This window comes from Musa acuminata, chromosome BXJ1-8 (genome assembly GCF_036884655.1).
Source record: "Musa acuminata AAA Group cultivar baxijiao chromosome BXJ1-8, Cavendish_Baxijiao_AAA, whole genome shotgun sequence".
In the NCBI taxonomy this organism is placed as follows: domain Eukaryota; kingdom Viridiplantae; phylum Streptophyta; class Magnoliopsida; order Zingiberales; family Musaceae; genus Musa; species Musa acuminata.
Window position 1 is genome coordinate 11,178,919 of NC_088334.1, and position 20,726 is coordinate 11,199,644.

Consider the following 20,726-nt stretch of genomic DNA (forward strand, 5'->3'; position numbering starts at 1 on the left):
CGCCACAGCTCTCCACCGCAGTCCACTGCAAAAGATATGATTCCTGGGCCTCTCCTTCCTGCCTCCTTTACCGGGCATCCGAGCCACCCGAGCAAGGGCTTTGGTCAACCGGAGTAACAAGTGGAATCACAGCTTCAGGGGCCACCAACAGTCTCAGCAGTGACACCACATTCCCTGGGAGTGGATTATCATGCAGGCGGCTCCTCCATCACCATCCGAGATATCTGATCAGTGTGATTTAGAGCATGACCATACAGAAGGATGGCGCACAAGATAAGATTGATGGTGGATCGGAAGGGAGTCTTCCCTTTGGAGTGTCTCCATCCAGTGGAACAGGAGAGAGGCTGCGTGTGCATCCCAGCAGTAAGATTTCCTCGCATCAGCAGGGGCTTGTTGATGACGGCCACTTGACTGTGTGCAAGCTAGAGAGAGAGAGAGGTGAGATGAGTCTCGCATGCAACCCGTTTTGTCAGGACTTATGGTCCCATTAGATTCGCAGCCAGGACCTGCAGTTGTCCTGCCCCCCGCAGCCTTCCTATAAATGTACACACCCTCTCCGTCTGCCCTTTTCACCACCAGGAGACTTCTGTTCCCATCTGCTTTTCCAGCTCCTCTTATAGAGGGTGTGTACCAGCCCCTCACAGGTATGTGACAGCTTCTCTCTCTGATCATTTGGTGCTGCTGCTCCTTTGTTTCTTCCTGTCCAGAGAACCAACCCCCTCCTCAAAGCCCAGCTAAGATGCCTCTAGGTTCCTTCTTACGCCCACCTAGTGCAGCTCCTCATTCTTCCCCAATCATTTTGGCTCTCCTTTTGTTTTCCCTTGTTAATCGTATTTCTCTGCATGTGTACTTTTCTTTCATTTGATGGCTTTGTTTGTTGAGTGAGCTTCCTTTCTTTGCATTCTTATAGGTGAAATCCTATTCAAATTCCATTTTGTTTGGTCATTTACTACCTTCTTAGTCGCAGTGGGTTCAATTCTTTCTTCTCATGTTCCCCTCTCTGAACTAGGAGAAATTGAAACAATATTCAGCTCTTCCCTCGATGGACTTTGCTCTGTTCTGTACCAGAGTCGATATCCTTCTTCTTCTTCTTATATCTCTCTGTTCACCATGCAAGTTCATCCAGAGCCCCATGGACTTTGGCCCCTTGAACTTCCACCAGACCACAAACACCTCATCTCTGGACTTCGGAAGGATCGTGTTCGACTCCCCTTCTGCAGTCCTTCGACCCCGCTCCCCGAAAGAGATCTCACTCCTCCTCAGATCTCTCTCTGCTTCATCATCCTTCGATAAAGTCACGGTTGCAGCAAGAGGAGTGGGCCACTCGATCCATGGCCAAGCTCAAGCCCTCGATGGCATTGTCATCGAGATGGACTCGCTGCCCTCCGCCATTAGCATCCACCGTGGAGGAGAGTCCGGTTCCTCTTACGCTGATGTCAGTGGTGGGGCTCTTTGGATCGAGCTGCTACGTGAGAGCTTGAAGTTTGGGCTGGCTCCAAGGTCTTGGACCGATTACCTCTACCTCAGCGTCGGTGGGACTCTCTCTAATGGCGGCATCAGCGGCCAGACCTTCAAGCACGGACCCCAGATCAGCAATGTCTTGCAACTCGACGTGGTGACAGGTAACAACAAAGCAATCTCTCGTCCCCCCGCACCCCCCCCCCCCGGTGATGATAGAATGTAGATTTTGATTTCTTGTTCTATGTTTAAGGTGATGGAGAGCAAGTAACATGCTCGTCCACCGAAAGCTCAGAGCTGTTCTTCGCGGCTCTGGGTGGGTTGGGCCAGTTCGGTATCATAACGAGGGCAAGGATCCTGCTCCAGGATGCTCCGCAGAGGGTAAATCCGAAAAGCTCGTAGCTTTTCCCTTTCTCTGATCCTAGTGTTCACTGATCGATCCCGCTGGTTTGGCCTGGTTAGGTGAAGTGGGTCAGAGCCTTTTATGATGACTTCGAGACCTTCACCGAGGACCAAGAACTGTTGGTTTCAAAGCCAGATGCAGTGGACTATGTCGAGGGATTCATCGTCCTCGACGAGCACTCCCTACACAGCTCATCCGTTGCCTTCCCATCTCATCTGAGGTTCACCCCGGAGTTCCACAGCAAGGGCAGCTACAGAGTGTACTACTGCATCGAGTTCGCCATCCATGACTACCAAGTCGAGAGCACAGATGTGGAGCAGGTCGGTAGTTCTCAACAACTCCTCCAGTGAGCTCAAAGCCTCGTGATGGAGAAGGGCTGATGTGCTTCTTTCCTTTCAGGTTGAGACACAGCTTTTGAGGAAGATGAGCCATATACCTTCCCATTTCTACAGTGTGGAAGTCTCCTACTTCGACTTCCTCAACAGGGTGAGGATGGAGGAGACCATGCTCAGGAGCAGAGCGCTGTGGGAGGTGCCTCACCCATGGCTCAACATGTTTGTGCCCAAGTCTGGGATCGGAGAGTTCAAAGACTTGCTGCTGGATAACATCTCACCTATTGTCTTTGAAGGCCTCGTTCTCATTTACCCGCTTCTAAGAGAAGTAAGAAAGGGCTCTCCTCTCTTGTTTTCCTGAATTATTTGCCACATGGTCTCACGGCATTCACTGATTCAAGCTATCGATGGAGTTCGGATTGCAGGTGGGACGCGAACAGCTCGGCTGTGCTGCCGGACGGCGGAGGCAGAGCGGAGGAGCAGGTGATGTACATCGTCGGAGTGCTCCGGTCAGCCAACCCGGCCACCTGCGCAGCCCAGTGCCTGCAAGACCTCCTCCGCCGCCACCGTCGCGTGGCGCAGGCCGCCACGGCCCCCCGCATCGGAGCGAAGCAGTACCTGGCGCGTCACCCCTCCCAGGGCCACTGGCAGGATCACTTCGGCCGGCACTGGGACCGGTTTGTGGCCCGCAAGGCACAGTTCGACCCCCTCAGCATCCTCGCCCCCGGCCAAGGCATATTTCCCCGGACATATGCCTCTTCCTCATGGTACCACATCTATCTCTCTACACCTCGCATCAAATCCACCGCATGCACTATTCCATGATTCTGCCTCCCTTCCTTTTTCTTTTCTTCTCTGATTTCTTCTTCTTTCTTCCGTGATTCGTTTGGAGAGGGATGATTTTGGAATGTCGCTCAGCGAATTGATCACAAGTTGGATTAGTTTATGAATCTGGGATTCGTGGGCGTGGCTCTCGAAGTAGATTCGAGATCATGCAGTGGGAAGTGAGAGGTCGAAAGAGACGGCAACAGAGCTAGTTGTCAACAGAGGATTCAGGGAACTGCTCCGGGGAATGTGCATGATGTCGGGAGGCAAAAGGCATGAGGGTATGCGAGACTGCTTGCTCTTGAAGACACAAATCTAGTCCAGAATCTGACACCTGCAATGATCGAAAAATTCGTACATGCAAAGTTGCATCAGCACTCGACAGATTCAGATTTCATATCAGGAAAGGGACAATATGTGGTGAAACCCATTGGTCTAGCATATGGTTAATGCACGCCAACATTGCAAGCTCACATGTTGTCACTATTTTAATGGCTTGTCGACCGCCTGGGCCCAATTAAACCGGCTCTGTCAGCCGGTTCATCCGGCCCAATTTACAGCCAAACGGCGAAAAGGACCGAACCAAGTCGAAGCCCCGTCTATAAATGGGCCAACTCGTGCTCCTTCTCTCTCTCTCTCTCTCTCTCTCTCTCTCGCGGTGCCTTTCCCTTCTCTGAACCCGCAATGGCTTCCTCCGCCCCTGCCACCGTTGTCCTCTTCCTCGCCGTGCTCTCCCTCCTCTCCGCCTACGCCTCCGCGCGTCCCGGCATCCCGTTCAACACCGTATTCGTCAGCTACACTATCACTACAACTGCCTCGTCCGACGACGCCCTCCCCGGCCTCCACCAAACCTCCGTGTTCGTCTCCGTGTACCGCATCATCGCCCCCATCCGCAACTTCCACCCCGATTCCCGCCCCACGAGGATCGCCCGGCCGGCTCTCCTCCCTCGCCGCGAGGTCGTCCCCGCCGAGCCCGCCGCCCTCGGGTTCAGCTCCCTCCATGACCGCGCTAAGGACGTCCTCGTGGTTGTCATCGGCCTCCTTTTCGGGGTCGGGTGCGGCGCCATCACCGCCGCCACCATGTGCCTGGCTTGGTCCCTCGTCACCCACCGGCACGAGATCTGCGGCTCCGATGAGTACAGCGACGAGGAGGAGGGTGCCGACGAGAGCCCCAAGGCGGGCTACGTCAGGGTCCCGGCAGCCGACCCGGTCTCCGTCAATTAGGGTTAGCGCTTTATGAACCGCGGGCGAGGGATTCGTATATATATTAGCGGACATGTGCTTCTGTGAATATTTGATGTTAGTTTGGCTCTAATCCCGTCTGTCGAATTGACGATGTTGGAATCTATTTACATTGGGCTTACCTCGATGTTATTGTTTCTTGTTCGATTTATGGCTTAAGATATTGCTTGTTCGATTTATGGCATTGTGATTTTTCTTTAATTAGTCATCGCTAATGTGTTGTTTGCAATTACAAGACCACTATAAGATTCAAGTTATTATTTGTTAGTATCATGGCATTGTGATTTTTCTTCGATGGGTCATTGCAGACATGTTATTAGCAATTGCAAGAACTCTAGCAGATTCAAGTTGTTTGTTCATATTATGGCATTGCGATCTTTGTTTAGTTGGTTTGTTGCAAATATGTTCAATTTATATTAAGAAAATCATGCTATGTGCTACTATTTTTTGGTTGGACAGTTTTTTTGTCGGTATGATGGAATTGAAGGACTGATCTACCCCTTCACCATGTCATGTTGTTTTCTTGTAGACACAAGTGGGAAAGTTCCCGAACGAGTCCTCATGTTGTATTTGGGTTCATGCTTTGGAAAACATACATTGTATACAGCTATGGGGTATTGAGCAATAAAGGAGAGGGTTACTGTTGTGTTCATTTGTATTTTTGGTTCTGTTAGTTTTTGGACTTTAGAATTTTTATGGAATTTCCAATTTTGGATGAAAAGACTGATTAGGTAGGTTGCCTATGTTTATAGTGATGCTTTTGGCATGTTCCATCTTCACAGTTTTTGTCAGTATCTATTGGGTGGTTTATGATGTTGGTAGGTTATAAGAAGGCACTGCTACTGAACTTCTTGCCGGTTAGAATTGTCAATGCCTTGCCTCAATGTTTTCTCTTGATACAAATCTTTGCTTAGTGGTCATTGATATGTGATAGCTTTAGTTAAACATCTATCATGATTGAATTACTTTTGTTCCTTAACCAGATGATCTAAGATTGTCTGATCAATAAATATTTTTTTTCTGCATCCAACTGGGCTTTCTAGATTTTCTTCATGAGGGTCTCTCTCATATGAAGTTTCTGTATTTAGTATCCAAGCACATAATGTTGAAATAGACCTTGATTGAGATCTCAGAATTCCGTGCATTACCATTGGTTTACAGCCAACTTCTTTTTATTTTGCAAACTGCGGTAGTCAAGAATTTGATTGTCGCTTTCTTGTTCAATTTGTGTCAGATGATAAATACAATTGTTAATGTTCTCATGTATCTTTTTTGCAATGGGTCAATGACGAAGGCAGGATTCGAGCCCAGGACCTTGCGATATACTATCAAAGTCTCATGTATTTGATAATTCTCGTCTTGATTTTTACCTAAAATTGAAATGGTTGGCCTGGAGTTGACAATTATATATGGATTTCTTTGAAAAATGTATATGGTTCTGGTTTTACTACAGTTTTATTATGCTTGCATATTTTTATTTTCTGTTGGACCAAACTGGTGGATGGTTTGATCATACATGTATAAATCTCTGGAATTTTAGTTGGGGTAGAGCCTGAACCTACTCATTGTTTCACTAAGGTTATATTTCCTACCTTCTGACTACATTGCATATGGATCTTGTAAATGTTGTGTAAGAACATTTTAGTGTGTTGATTTACTAGTATGCTGACTCACTGTAATATGTTTGGAACTCGAGTCTTTCTGTGTTTCTAGATTGTGCAGATCCTCTAGGACTCCTGTCTGCAGTTTTTTAACATGTTCCATGTGATTGCTTATCTTAGTGCTCAGCTAATGATCTTCGATGGCACTTCATAAAAATCGATATACAATTTTGTTGGCTGCTTTTTGTTGTCTCTTGATAAGCATGTTTAGAGGTAAATCTTAAGCTTCGAACTGCTTGTTTTGGAGTCCCTTTTCTAGTTTTCAGGAGATAATACTGGAACTTTTCAGGGATACTCGAGTAGGAATGTGGAAGATGATAACTAGCGACTATTACGAAGACCAATAAGATGCCTGCAGCATGTAATGAATTCGTTCAAATTCTGTGCATTCACCTAATCATATTGATATATTAGTTCAGAACTCCTAATTTGAGAGTCGGTTTTAATATTGTTGCAGTTCAAGGTAGTTTTGGACATTTAAAATTTTCAGATGGTTTTATATTTTTCTGTGCCCTTTGTTCATTTGTAGCAACCTCCAACTTACGATGGACACTAACATGTTTATCCCTGTCTTTTCTCAGAATAACAATCCATCATTTTATCCTGCTTCTTATGTACATGTTTTCAGGCCAGCTAAGTAGCAGCGTCCCCAACTCGCAGATATTTTTTCTCTTAATTGGTCAAATTTCTGACTTATTGCATGTTGCTATTTTATTGCTTGCCTGTAGGATTTCTTTTACCCAATCGACAGGTTATTTAACAATGATTTATATATCACACATGGTGCACTTCTCTACTTCATTTGAAGTTTCGAACGGAACTTTCTTCCTCTATCTCTTCACTTAGAATAACAACTAAGAAGGGGTGTGTTTAATGCAGGAGACATTACCGATGTAGAGTTTATGAAGGGTCTATATGCAGTCTTATAGAGAAAGGTTGTTTCATGATGATAATGAGAAACCATAATAATGTGTTCTCTTTTATATTTTATGTGGTTTTTCGTTACTATGAAGCATGTAATGGTGCATCTGAGATTCTCTCTATCAAATTCTTGGCTACTTATTGCGACAATGTTCAGTTGGTCTTTGATCTATTAAACTTGTCCAACGGTTGCAAGTTTTAAACTACTGGTAGGTCAAATTTTGAAATAATTATTTGTGTGTGTGTGTGAAAGCGTGCTTGAGGATGCTGAATAGACATTTCCAAGATTCTGATGAGTGGCAAAATTAGCGGCGGACGCAAATATTGTTAGTTTGTAATGTGTCTTGGTATACTGATAAGAACATCCTAATTAATTTTTCATTTGCATCTCGCAGAGCCTGTTGCAATAGCAGTCTTCGCAAGAGGTATGATCATAATCAGATTCTTCACTTGCCATTTTTAACTTCCAGCATTTTGTCTTGGTGTAAGATTCGCTCTCTGATGCAATAACCACAGGAGCTGTCATTATCTCTATGATGCAGCCAGTATCATTTGATACGGGTTTCTTTCAGGTTGCCCAAAGAAGAGGAGCAAATCCCCCTCCGAATCCTTCTCTCCTTTCTGTATCTTGCTTTGGTGGATTGCAGATACACTACCATTATTTCTGGTTACCCAAAGATGAGTAACAAACCATTCTCCAAAGTATTCTGTTCTTTTTTTTATTTTCCTTTGTTGGATTGCAGATACACTACCATTATTTCTGGTTACCCAAAGATGAGTAACAAATCATTCTCCAAAGTATTCTGTTCTTTTTGTTATTTTCCTTTGTTGGATTGCAGATATACTTGCCCAAAGAAGAGTAACAGACCGACCCCTCTCCAATTTCTCCTGTTCTTCTGTATTTATTTGGTGGATCACAGATATGCTGCCCAACAGAGGAGGTAATCATCTGGCTTCCTTTCCCCTATTCATCTCTATAGATCATTCATTGCTTCTTTTATCTATAAAATTTATGGCATTTGATTTGTGTTGGAGATGGACTTCACTAATGAGTAATCTGTTTGTTCGTTGAACTCATTAAGATGGATCATTTGGTGCTGCATTCCTTGATGCACCACCTTCCTGCTATAATTAAATGCTGTCCTGCCCTTCCGTTTTCCAGTGGTCGGTGGATGTCCAAATAATTTGTAAGAATCACCGGCAGATTGGTGGACAGAGTCAGCACAATCTCCTGGCATATCTTGTTAAACATGTAGGTACTATTAAGATGTGATCATTCATGTTCTGATGAACTGTAACAATCTCTTGGAGGCACCACATTAATAGGATTTTCTATCAAATTTCATGCACAAATTCCATATATTAATTTGGTTCTATATCGATGAAATCATTTCATCCGTCTGCAAACATATGCTTTTGTATGCCTTCTGCAAGAAATCTTCATGATTGGATAAAAAGAATAGTGTAATTTGTTTGATTAGTTCAACATTATGCATCTCAATCATGTCTGATTTGATCCTATTTTAACTGTTCTTTCCTCCACTTTTTAATGGGATGAGATAAAAAGGGATTTAATGTCCCTTGTTTAGAAAGAGGAGACACGCCACGTGGTAGCCCGACAAGCGCGGTGCCGTCCTCTTCGGCCCTCACAGGTTGGTAATAGATCCACACCCCTGTAACGTACGGACGGATCCTGCAAAGGATCCCATCGGCTTGTGTCTCCTCATCTGCGCACGACGATACGTACATGCGTACATGCGAGCGACATGCATGTGTACGGATTAAACAAACCCCTTCTCATGGCTTAGTTTAATCACCGGCTCGGTCGGACCCGACCCAGTCTTGTGCGTTGACGTTGGTGGCCTCTACATGAAATCAGGTCAATCGCCATTTACGTAGCCAGGAAACGTGAAGGCGCCACCGCATCCAACATTAATAAGGAGGACCGACTCAGCCGTCGGTCGTGTGTCAGTGGGAATAGGAGGGGGCGGGATCCGCTTGGTCGCACCGGATCCGTGGCAGATTCGGGAATGCACCAAATCATGGAGAGGATGCTGATGAGAAGAGGAAGCGACCGAGAGAGAGAGAGACATGTCAACATGTCATCTCCAAGGCGGAGGAACTCTTTGGGAGGAACCATATAAACCCTCGGATTCCCGCTGGGGAAGACGAGGATAGCATCCCCCAAGCGTATCCCCTGCACCGATCCTATCGTACTGCCCGCGTGTGTATATATCCTTCTTCGTCCCTCTCGTGCCCTCTGGCGAGTCGCTTCGTCGGAGTCGGAGCTGATGTCTTCAGTTGGTAATGGCGACGGCTGCTGCGCCGGCGGAAGCGACGGAGGGCAACGGCACGTGCTGGCAGTGGACGACAGCTCCGTCGACCGCGCCGTCATCGCTGGCATCCTCAGAAGCTCCAAACTCCGAGGTCGTTCGTAGATCGTCTCTTTCGATTTCCTTCGGCTTGAATCTGCTTAACCCTGAAAAGCTTGCTTGCAGTCACCGCCGTGGACAGCGGGAAGAGAGCTCTGGAGTTGCTCGGCTTGGTACGTCGAAATCTTCCTCTTCTTCTCCATCACCACCGTAAACCTTGTGTGTTGCTAACTGCAGGAGAAGAAGGACGTGAGCATGATCATCACCGACTACTGGATGCCGGAGATGACAGGATTCGAACTACTCAAGAGAGTGAAGGTGAGACCAACCCTCTTACCGTTTTATCATCCCTGTCTCGAGACAATAGACCGAGTGTTGCTACCATGTACCGTCATCTCAGGAGTCCTCCGAGCTGAAGGAGATTCCGGTGGTCATCATGTCCTCCGAGAACGTCCCCAACAGGATCACCAGGTGCCTCTTCTCACTCATCTCCTGCTTCGATGCCCGTCGTCGTTCTCATTCATCTCTTGCTTGCTTGCTTGCAGGTGTCTGGAGGAGGGAGCAGAAGAGTTCCTGCTGAAGCCCATCAGGCCGTCCGATGTGTCGCGGGTCTGTAGCCGTGTCCTCAAATGAGGACCGTCGGATCAACAGTTGGCTTCTCATAGTTAGAATAATACGATGCCATGTGCGACTCCTCCTCCATCAAATTTCGTGCACCACATGATTTGTGGGCTGAATTTGATCCCTAAATGACTCCAATCGATCGATCGATCGGAATCTTCCTTTGTCGATTGAATTATCGCACCAATTTGACATCATTATCGATAATATCTTTGCATATCTTTTGGACTGCCACCAAACCTGCATCAACATTAAGCTTGATTTGATTCCCTTTATTTCGAGATGACGTGATCGCATACTGTGTCCTAATTGAACGTGACAATCGAATCTCCAATGACACATTGCATAGATTTAGGGGGACCGCTTCATTAGATTATAGGTATATGTCAACCTCATTAGTCACAATTTTGGATAACAATATATTTAAACCCTTCGTGGGTCAAATTCTCTTAGTATCCAAATCCATCTGAAATTGGATTTAAATACTAATTCATTATTGAGTAAAATCTGAAATGATATTTATATTCTCAAAAAATTATTATGATTATAAGAAAATACTATTAAATCCAAATTTAATTGTCCAAACTAGATATCGATATAGAGAACCACAGTTCCTCATCTGCATTGGTTTCATAATATTTTCAATCGACAGCGCACTTATTCAACTTCCGAGCCTTAAAGACATTTAAGTTGAAGGTGTTTCCGACGATGCTCTTTTGATGCTGAGTTAGCTTTAGGGTTAGATGGTTTGGCTTGTGCTTTATATTGTATTGATAGAAGTTTGGAAGGATATATTTAGGGATTCTTTTATAATAGACTATTATGATCGTTACTCTAGTGATTGACATTGATTATGTAGGTCATTTTTTTCTCTCCCTATATTAAGTCGATTGTATATCAACGAGTTGTCAAAATAAGTTTTGAGTTAGTTCAATTACACTTTGGTCGATACATTAGCACAACGCGACCAACACATCAACATAACATGGTTGATAACTCAAAACAAGATTAAATTGATCAAACGTTATCATATCTTCGGTTCAACACGTTGCACTCATAAGTAAGTCCAAAAAAAATATACAATCCATCCCATAATCGACGTCAATCATTAAAATAATAATACTATAGGTCTACGGTACTAAGAATTCCCATAGATACCCTTGGATATTTCTTTCAATATAATACAAAACATTAGTCGAACATCTGATCCCAAAGTTAATTTAAGCATCAAAGGATCATTTTAGAAAATGTTACTGACATAATTTTATAAGATTTAATACTACCGAATCAAACAATTACGATGTTGATTGAATTTTACTTGAAACTAATACAAAGGAAATATTTCGATTAGCCATGTAAACGACGTATTTACATATATACATATATATATATATATATATATCATAATAATATTTGGTTACTTACGTGAAGAATTTTAATATTCGGAGATACATATAAAATATCAAAATTTAAATTGGAAAGGGTAAATACGTCGTTTCAAAATCCTTAACCAAGTAGTCTCATCTGTACTCACGTGAATGGCACGTGATGTGATGTCATTGGTTTATTTAATCTTTATTTCATATTTCTCGTTTCTCCAAACTGAAGCGCCGCCAAGGGTTCCGTAATCCGCTTCTCCCCGCTCGAGACAGCACGAGACGGCGATGGCGTTCTCCTCCTCCTTCGCCCCCTCGGGAGCCTTCTACCACGACCCCTCCTCCCTTCCCGCATCTCTTGGCACCCCCCGCATCGGCTCCGTCGAGGTCAGGGCTTTAGCGTTCCGATCCAACCCCAACCCCGCTCTCGCTTCTTCCCCGAAAGAAGCCGCCTTTTTGGCCGCTTTTTTAGCTCGAGGCGATGGGGGTTTCGCCCAGACGAGGAAATGGAGTTGCTTTGCGGGCCTTGATGGTGATAATGGTGCCGGCGATGACGGAGGATCCGGCGATCGAGCTGGCGGCGGAGGTGGCGGAGACGAAGGCGACGGTGAGGACGGTAGCGACGAGGCCGAGTTCGGCCCGGTGATGAAGTTCGAGGAGGTGATCCGGGAGACGGAGGCGCGTGGCGCGAGCCTGCCACCTGATCTGTTGGAGGCGGCCAAGAGCATTGGGATTCGCAGGGTTCTTCTCTCGAGATATTTGGATTTGCAGGTAATTTGGTTTGGATACTTGCTTGCAAGATGGTTGCTTTCTTGGAAAGATCTTACCTTTTCTTTGGTTTTGTTTTGCCGCTTCAAGGTGTCATGGTGGCCGCTTGGTGTTGCCATCAGGCATTGTTCGTTGCTTCGGAATCGGATGCTTGCCGACCCATCGTTCCTTTTTAAAGTGGCAACGGAGGTCTGATCGAACTCTATTACATTGGATACTGTTGATATTGGAATTTACGAGTACCATCAAGAATTCACTTTTTACAAGTTGAATATCCATTTTTTCCTCTTTATTTCGATCAGCGCAGATAGTTATTGATTCTTGTTGTGCGACGTTCGCGGAGGTTCAAAAGAGGGGAAAGGATTTTTGGACGGAGTTTGAATTGTACGCTGCAGATCTTCTGGTCGGGATAGTTGTCGACATTGCTCTAGTGGGTTTATTGGCTCCCTATGTAAGAATTGGACGGCCATCTGTGTCAGCATCTACTGGGTTTTGGGGAAGCCTCAAGCGTGGTTTTGAAGCTTTGCCTAGTAGGTGAGTGCTTTTATGCGTTCCCTTCCTGTTGAAAATTTCTGAGCAATAGTGAAATTATTTTCTCCATTATTTCTTTTATTATCTGTGTTTTCCTCTCCTTTTCTTCTGTTCTTATTTATCTTTTTTCTCTTCCTTTTTTTCTTTTGTCATCTTCCAATCCTGTGTTACGACTTTCATTTCTGTTTGGAAGTTAGTTGAACTTTCTTCTTAATGTTTTCCGGGTTCCTTATATTTTGTTTGAGTGCCATTTGAACTGACAATAGCATTTCCAGGTTCTTCGTGTTTATCTGGTATGCTATGATGTTTCTATGTTAATATCAGTCGTTCATTTTCTGTATCAGCTGATACTTTTTTTTATAATTGATACTTGCTCACTAGCCGTTGTACATTAGTCCAAGATATCTTATGACTTGCTTCTTTCAAACTTGATCAAGATTCTTGGTACCTGGATATTCTATTATGTTCTTACACTTGATAGGTTACAGTAAGACACACAAGATGCCAGAAACTACATGACCTTGGTCAAGGGCTTTTCAAACTTAAGCTGTTAGGAATTGAAATATTTTGGTCACTGCCTACAGCAAACATTTGAAACCAGATATCTTAGGAATTCAAACATTTGAATGGTATCGTTGATATTGTTCACACGTGAATGATATTGGCCTTGATAGTATTGTACTTAAAGAACAACAACAACAACAAAAAAGTCGAAAGTCTTAATTATCTGGGGTCGGCTACATGAATCTTTTGCCATAAGTGTGGTCATGAAAAAGACATATCTTTGTCCTTGAAATGTCAAACTAAATTTTCTTAACTAAAGCTCACTTTTCCTGTTTTTGACAGTGTTTTTGAAGCTGAAAGACCAGGCTGCAAATTTACTATTCGGCAACGGATTGGGACATACTTTTACAAGGTAGGTACCTAAATTTCGTTGCTAAGTAATTATCTTTCTAGGACTGTTAGACATCTCTTCAGTGTGCCTTATTCCTAGTTAAGGATCATAGTTTGCCTCAAGAAATCCTTGTAGGGACTTATTAAGCGTAATTGGTTATTGTACATTGTTCTGGATGCAGGGAGTTCTATATGGATCAGTTGGATTTGTTTGTGGTATTGTAGGCCAAGGCATTGCCAACCTAATAATGACTGCTAAGCGGTACAAACTTATACTCTTCATATATATCATTTAAATTCAGATGCATCTGAATATAATATCTTCATTACTCAATCTCTTTTGGTCTTTTTTTTTGTTTTGCTAGAATGTCTTATATGATTTGGTGAATTCAGTGTTTACAATGGGCCATCAAAACAGGAGTCTATCATCTTATTCAGAACAAGTTTATATGTTTCCTCTTACAGTTGCATGCTGCTTACTTAGAGACATGCTATCCATGATTCTTTAGTTGAACAAACCCAACAGTTGCATTATTATTGGGTGTTACAAAGCTAGAAGTTGTGTACTCTGGATCCTATTGTAAGTAGGACGACTGGGATTTCTCTTTGAAACTCAGTTTTGATTTGATTTTGGGTTGAATTAGATCAAATTTCCAATAATCTTGATTTGGATGGGTCTCAATGTGAACTACTTACTCGATGTTAGGGTTCATCAGTGGACTCACCCACCCAAGTGTTGTGGGGACTAGTAAGGGTCCATAGTGATCCAATTTGGTTACTTGACCTCAGGTTCGGTGTACTGCAGCGTACCATTCGGTATGGGTGGTATGTACCGATTGAACAAGGGATTGGTATGCGTGGTACATCGGTACATCTTCATGTATCTTATGTTGGTATGCTCGGTATGGTTCGGTATGATTTGGTATATATCATACTGACAGCTGGTTGGTACATCGGTACGGATTGGTAAGGTAAACCATGTTTGACCTTGACATTAATGGAATATTCTGGACCAAGGAAGGAGTCCTCAAGTTGTTAGTTTTCTGGACCAAGATTTTAAATATACTGCTTGATTTATTTCGCTATTATAGGTGAATAGTGTTTAAGGTGCATTTGACAACAATCTTCTATCTTTTATTCTCTGGCTTATCTCTTGAGGATTAAAATAAGAAGTTGCATAAACTCATATTATCTACTAATTTTCCTGTTACAGCGGATATCTTGTTTTGCCCACATTATGCTAATTTGCAGAATTCTCCACCTTCTAAATATGAATAACTAATATGTAATATATCTAAACTCTAAAGTAAGTTGTATTAACTTTGGAAGAAAGCAATGTGACATGTGGCATATTATAGATGCAAATTTCCAAATGGATATGGAGGACAATAGTGAAATACTTATATCATAACTCTAAATATCCATAAAATCCTCCTAATTATTATTTTGCTTCTTAAGTTTGAGACTTTGTTAATTGCTGTTAAACTGATGTTGGACATACTCCATGTTAAATTTGAGACTCTGCTCAATGCAGTTTGAAAGATCAAAGAAGTAGGTCTCATTCATTATAAATTTGAGTTATTTATGTCTGTGTTCATAATGTGGCTTTTGAAATATATTCCTTGGTGTTGCCATAGTTTGCTGGATTAACTTCACAAGTAGTAAGTAAAAAGTTTTAGATATTTCATGATTTTAGGTTCCTGTGTATTGTCTTCTGAAATAGACCTTTGTATGTTTTGCATGCACAGAGTATACTGCTGTATCTTGTTTTTCTGAATTCCTTTTTATCATGTCCAGGAGTGTAAGGAAATCTGATGAAGATATACCTGTTCCACCACTTGTTAAAAGTGCTGTTCTTTGGGGTATGCGGATTAATGTTAAGCATGATAGCCTTGTCAAAAGTTTGCCTTATGTTGAATTTGCTACAATGAGTTGCTGCATCACTTGTGTTATCAACTTAGCATTTGGATTTTTCTCATCTCAATGTTCCGAAATCATAACATGGAGCTTAATTTCTTTGTTATTTGATTTATTTTTGTTAAGCTTATATGCAAATGAACCTAGCCATGCTTTTAATGCTAATCTGACACCATTAGGACAATACATTTAGCTGACGTCATTGGTCTATAGACATCATTATATACAATCCTCGGTCTAATTTTTGTTATTTTGCCACCATTTTTTCCTGAACTGGCCATTAAAATCCCATCCAACTGAGCCATTTTCCTCTCAATTGTGTCTTAATTAGGACAATACTTGTAGAAAGTTTGCTTTGATCATATATTTCAAATGATCAATTGATTGAAGGGAGAAAAGGAATAAAGTTTATTCTTATCGAATAATTATGACATATTTGTTTTATTGTTGGGAGAATGTAAATTACTACTTGTTAATTAGAAGCCTCAACAACCAAAATGGTCCACCTCCAGTAGCCATTGTATGATATATAAGGTTAGTAACCACAGAGTTCAGTATACACCCAACTCGTGGATATGTGTGTTCAATCCAATTCATGGGATGGAGACTAAAGTCCATGTCAAGGATAACATAATTTTGGAATTGATGCCAGTATCAACCAAGGGAATTGGGCTGGGGTGGGTTTGGGGATCGGTACATAGTTTTGGTTGCAGATTGAATGTGAAAGATAAAAAAGGGGAAAAACTCCCCTAGTATATGTAAGGCCTTCGGAGATTGGCTAGAAGGTCTGGTATTGTCATGATCAGTCTTGATGGGCTGTGGTTAGAAGCTGTCAGAAACTTGGTTGGAATTGGACCGACCGATGGGAATTCATGAAATGTAGTGGAACTGTTTGAGAGTGATTGAGCAAGCCAGAATTCGTCAGGAATGAATTGGAAAACAGGAGTTAGCAAGTTCAACAAAATATCTGCCTTTTTCCACCATTATGACTGATCCTCATTGGTTCCCGACAATTCCTTGTATCCCTTGAAAAGACAATTTGTGTGGGGTCTGATCAATCCTGACATAAATCAGTCTAACTCACAAGCACTGGTCCAAGTAATGTTGCTTTATCTTAGGGAAGGGCATAAACCTTTTCATTCTAAAATTCAATTGGATGACATATGGTAGGTCAGACATGTTGAATGGACTAATCTGACACCGATTTTTTAGGTGCCATTAAGATATTCTCTGTATTATATAAACATAAATGTGTTCTGAAGTAAATATGAAATTAGATTTCTAGTTAAGTTACCTTAAGAATTTGAAATCATTTTAAAAGTTTTTTTAACATGGACTTGGATAATTCTTCATTTGAAGTTCATGGTGAAACATTTTGTACATTTTATCTATAGAAGACATAAATTTTTGCCATATGTTTCATTGTGCTAGCACAAATTGATCTATATGTAGCTGTTTTTTTTGCACATATCGGCACTATTGATGAATCTTTCATGAGTAGAGCTTATACCTGATGAGTCTGCTTGAAATTCAGGTGTCTTTCTAGCAGTATCTTCTAATACTCGCTATCAGATTATTAATGGCCTAGAGTGTGTGGTTGAGGCATCACCATTTGCCAAACGCATCCCACCTGTTGCTATGGCTTTCACAGTTGGAGTTCGTTTTGCCAACAACATCTATGGGGGTATGCAGTTTGTGGACTGGGCTCGATGGAGTGGCGTTCAATGAGGTATTATTAGAACTTTAGCTTCTTTATATTCTGCAAATAGGAAAACTCAACTTGTCTTAAGAATTTACCTGACTTATATTAGCTTAAAAAAAAAAGATCAAAACTGTTTATTTCTAGTGGTAGTTTAGTTTCTATTTCTCCAGGCAGTATTTACATGGACCAGCCCTCGTCAAGTGATCTAGGGTTGAAACCCTCTCTCTCTCTCTCTCTCTCTCTCTCTCTCTCTCTCTCTCTCTATATATATATATATATATATATATATATATATATATATATATATATATATATATATATATATATATATATATATATCTAAAAATCTATCTATCTATCTATCTATCTATCTATCTATCTATCTATCTCCTCCCCCAAAAAATCTTGATGCTGGCCTGCCTGCCTCCTACAGCTGATGGCCTTGGTATTCCTCTTCCTCTTCCTCCTCTTTTCTTCGTCTGCTTCTCTTCCTCTTCTCCTTCCCCTCCTCTCCCCCTCTCCTCCTTTCCTTAATGGCATCGCACTATGTACCATTATATCATGTGTTAGTATGCCAGTGTCTGGTGTGGCCAGTGTCTCAGATTTTAAACCATGGTAACAATATGGGGGTAGTTTGATGGTTACTGCTCTTTGTTTGATGGTTGACCATTGGCAGTCTTGCAAATCTTGTGCAGTATCATCCCAATACATGGCAGACTGGGGAACTTACAGAGCTAATTTTGTTGCTTTAGACTTTAGAGAAGATGCATCTGGTTTTCCTCTTTCAATCTTTTTTCAGCCCTTTCTGAATTATGTAGGTTAGCTAGATACAGTTTCTTTAACCGTGTTCTCATTATACTCTCTTTATGACCTAACTTTTGCAGGGTATAGAAAGACTCTATTATTGGAAACCCTGCAGTGTTATTACTAAAGCGATATTATCACATTGCTTTTGTTGATGATGTTTTCCAGTGCCATGCAGCGATTGGCATCAGGTCACAGGGTAGTTCAACAAAGAGAAGTTTGTTATCTGAGTGAGGGAACTGAGAAATTGCTGCTTCTTTATCATCTTGTTCTTGCATTTCAATCATTGGATGGCTGATGTCCCATTAATATTATCTTATTGTAAGATTATTCTTTCAACCAGGTTCTAGGATGTTAGATTTTTCTTGAATTCAAAATTTTCATTGGAGCCGCTCACAGGACATCAGCAAACAGGATGTAAATTATATAACTTGTTCCTGTAGAATCACACAGACACCTCATCCATGAAGAACACGAGGCTAGATTGGTTTTTTATCATCTGATTGCAGATATAACTAGGACTCTCCCCCTGCTAGAAGTCTAATTGCAGTGTCTGAATCTTTAGGCTGTGTTGCCATGCCTGAACTCAAGTAACTCTGATTCCATATGCTCTTATTTTAGACTGTGTTCCTCTATGATCATTTGCTGATTTATTATCTTCAATCATATCTTGGTTGTCTCAGTTCACTGTCATAAGGAGCAAAATCTCACCATGGGACAAATGACTGATTCACTCTCAGACCTTACTCTCAACTTTTGCTCCTAACTATTTTTAGATTTTGCAGGATTTATCTGACTCTTTTGACAGATTCTCCCCTCCTTGTGGTGATCCTCACTGCAATTATAGCATCTATGTTGATGCACAGAGGCACACAGCTTTGTCCTACCTTGCAGCACACAATGAATAGAAACTATTGATTGGTTACCATTGACATGTTTACAAAGTAACCTTAAAGAAGTGCCTTCCCCTCTTGGCAAGTTGGAAGATTTATGTGCATATGATGGATTCCAATGCTGGTACCAAGTGCACAAATGCACTCAGAACTTGTACATACCTCTTTGCTAAGCAGCTGATTCTTTCCTCCTTCACCTGCTGGTCTAAACATATGCTGTTCATACCATCCTTTCATCATGTTTACTTGGACAGTCTAATGCAAATGGACTATCAAGCTTGATGAATTCTTCCAGTCTTATTCCAACTCAACAATTGATGCCTGAGAGGAGAGAATACCAGTTGGTGACATTGTTGACTATATCCGTCATATGGATAGCTGCTTTTCTGCTGGTGCATTCTTAGTACCATGGAGCAGCATTTGCATGCAGTGTTGACTCATGATGGTGATTGTCTAATCATGGCCCATGTTAATATGAACAAAGTATCTACTTTGATGGGTCAGTATCTATATATATACATACAGATGAGTTGGTCTTGAATGTAATTGGTGTGATGCTCATACCATGGTAGACCAGAGGCTGCTAGTGACCACCAGCACTGCAGCTTTTGGTGAAGACCACCAAAACAAAGATGACAGGTGCTGCTCCACATACACAGTTTATCCCCTTCAACCCCGGCACAGGGTCATGACCCTTGGTGTCATCCCAAAGGGTATTATGCTGTGCCGGTGCCTGATATGTGCCTCACCGGTCTTATTTCTCCTTCCCCTTGTGAGACAGAAGAGTCTCGCTCGAAGCTTTCTCTCGTTATAGTGGTGGGGTTCTTCCTCGTTATGGGACACTTTCTTTCAGGCAGCTTGTTTCCCTAATGGGCTTTCCACATTTCAACCTTTTTCTTGTGCTGCTCTCTTTTTCTTTCCTGTGGCTTGGGCGAATCCACCATCTCCTTCTCCATCTTGTGCACTGAACAGTGCAACTGTGATGCATTTGCTTCTCCATCTCTGTCATTACTTTGAGCAGCACTGTTAGGATCTTTTTTCTAAGCTTTTGAATAATGTTTGTTTATTGAGTCGATTTAGTTCAGTTAGAGTCAAGTAGAGATTTATTTAATATTTATTTATTATTAGAGTTCAAGTCCTGATGGATTCTGGGTGGAACTCTATAAATAGAGATTAATTATTTTTTTTCAATAATCTATGAAAAATACTATTCTGTCTTTGGACAAACCCTAGGATGTCGATCCCCTCGAAGTGATCAAAGAGGGCCGATCCCCTCAAAGAGATCAAGGAGGGCCGATCTCCTCAAAGAGATCAAGGAGGGCCGATCCCCTCGAAGTGATCATTATCATTCTCATTTCTTCCATTTCTTCGATGATAAGACTTTAGGGTCTTATCATTTGGTATCAGAGCCTACGATAAAACTTTAGGGTCTTATCATTTGGTATCAGAGCCTACGATAAGACTTTTAGGGTCTTATCATTTAGTATCAGAGCCTACGATAAGACTTTAGGGTCTTACCATTTGGTTTAGGGTCTTACCATTTGGTATCAGAGCCTACGATAAGACTTTAGGATCTTATTACCATTTGGTATCAGAGCCTACGATAAGACTTTAGGGTCTTATCATTTGGTATCAGAGCAGCGATCCTTCGTGTTCTCGTTGCAACAAAGCTATAAAAAAAAAAAAAAAAAATACGAAGAAAGAAAGAAAGAAAGAAAGAAAGAAAGAGAGAAGAAGAAGCACCCCTGCTTCCCTTGCGTCCGGCCAGCCCACCCGCCGGTCGTCGCTTCTCTCCGGCCAGCGCCCACCATCGCCCCGGTTCCCGGCCGGCGACCACCACCGCCGCTGTTCCCCGGCCAGGAGACGACGCTGCCAGCGTCCATCCCAGCCCTACTGCCGCCGCCCGCCTCCCCTTGCGTCGCAGCGCAGCCGCCTGTTGCCGCAGCCCCTCGTTGCAACGGTTGCAGAAACAGAGTTCCTCTGTTGCCGCAGCCCTCGTCGATCGC

The 20,726-nt window shown here is 42.5% G+C and overlaps 4 protein-coding genes across 5 annotated transcripts; all 4 read left to right on the plus strand.

The window, feature by feature from the left end:
• The first annotated feature begins 656 nt into the window (after positions 1-656).
• Positions 657-8,214, plus strand: LOC135587511 (cytokinin dehydrogenase 3-like). Of its 2 annotated transcripts, XM_065079022.1 has the most exons (7): positions 657-1,622; positions 1,712-1,839; positions 1,921-2,181; positions 2,261-2,521; positions 2,619-2,960; positions 7,238-7,267; positions 7,415-8,214. In XM_065079022.1, the coding sequence occupies exons 1-6, from the start codon at positions 1,043-1,045 to the stop codon at positions 7,250-7,252; spliced, it is 1,587 nt and encodes a 528-aa protein (XP_064935094.1). In that variant the 5' UTR covers positions 657-1,042; the 3' UTR covers positions 7,253-7,267; positions 7,415-8,214. The 2 variants fall into 2 exon arrangements, with proteins under 2 accessions (XP_064935094.1, XP_064935095.1); XM_065079023.1 differs by lacking the exons at positions 7,238-7,267; positions 7,415-8,214 and having other exon boundaries at positions 2,617-3,652.
• LOC135587512 (uncharacterized) lies at positions 3,639-4,387 on the plus strand. The gene has a single exon (XM_065079024.1). It carries the CDS (start codon positions 3,703-3,705, stop codon positions 4,240-4,242), a length of 540 nt encoding a protein of 179 aa, XP_064935096.1. The 5' UTR covers positions 3,639-3,702; the 3' UTR covers positions 4,243-4,387.
• Positions 8,215-8,703: 489 nt separating the features above from the next.
• Positions 8,704-10,052, plus strand: LOC135589004 (two-component response regulator ORR5-like). Its single transcript, XM_065081327.1, has 5 exons — positions 8,704-9,269; positions 9,341-9,387; positions 9,452-9,532; positions 9,615-9,685; positions 9,760-10,052. The coding sequence occupies exons 1-5, from the start codon at positions 9,134-9,136 to the stop codon at positions 9,845-9,847; spliced, it is 423 nt and encodes a 140-aa protein (XP_064937399.1). The 5' UTR covers positions 8,704-9,133; the 3' UTR covers positions 9,848-10,052.
• Positions 10,053-11,445: 1,393 nt separating this feature from the next.
• On the plus strand, positions 11,446-18,322 carry LOC103994475 (protein RETICULATA-RELATED 1, chloroplastic). Its single transcript, XM_009414820.3, has 8 exons — positions 11,446-11,982; positions 12,070-12,168; positions 12,287-12,513; positions 13,357-13,426; positions 13,587-13,666; positions 15,202-15,266; positions 16,856-17,050; positions 17,908-18,322. Exons 1-7 carry the CDS (start codon positions 11,500-11,502, stop codon positions 17,047-17,049), a joined length of 1,218 nt encoding a protein of 405 aa, XP_009413095.2. The 5' UTR covers positions 11,446-11,499; the 3' UTR covers position 17,050; positions 17,908-18,322.
• Positions 18,323-20,726: the final 2,404 nt, after the last annotated feature.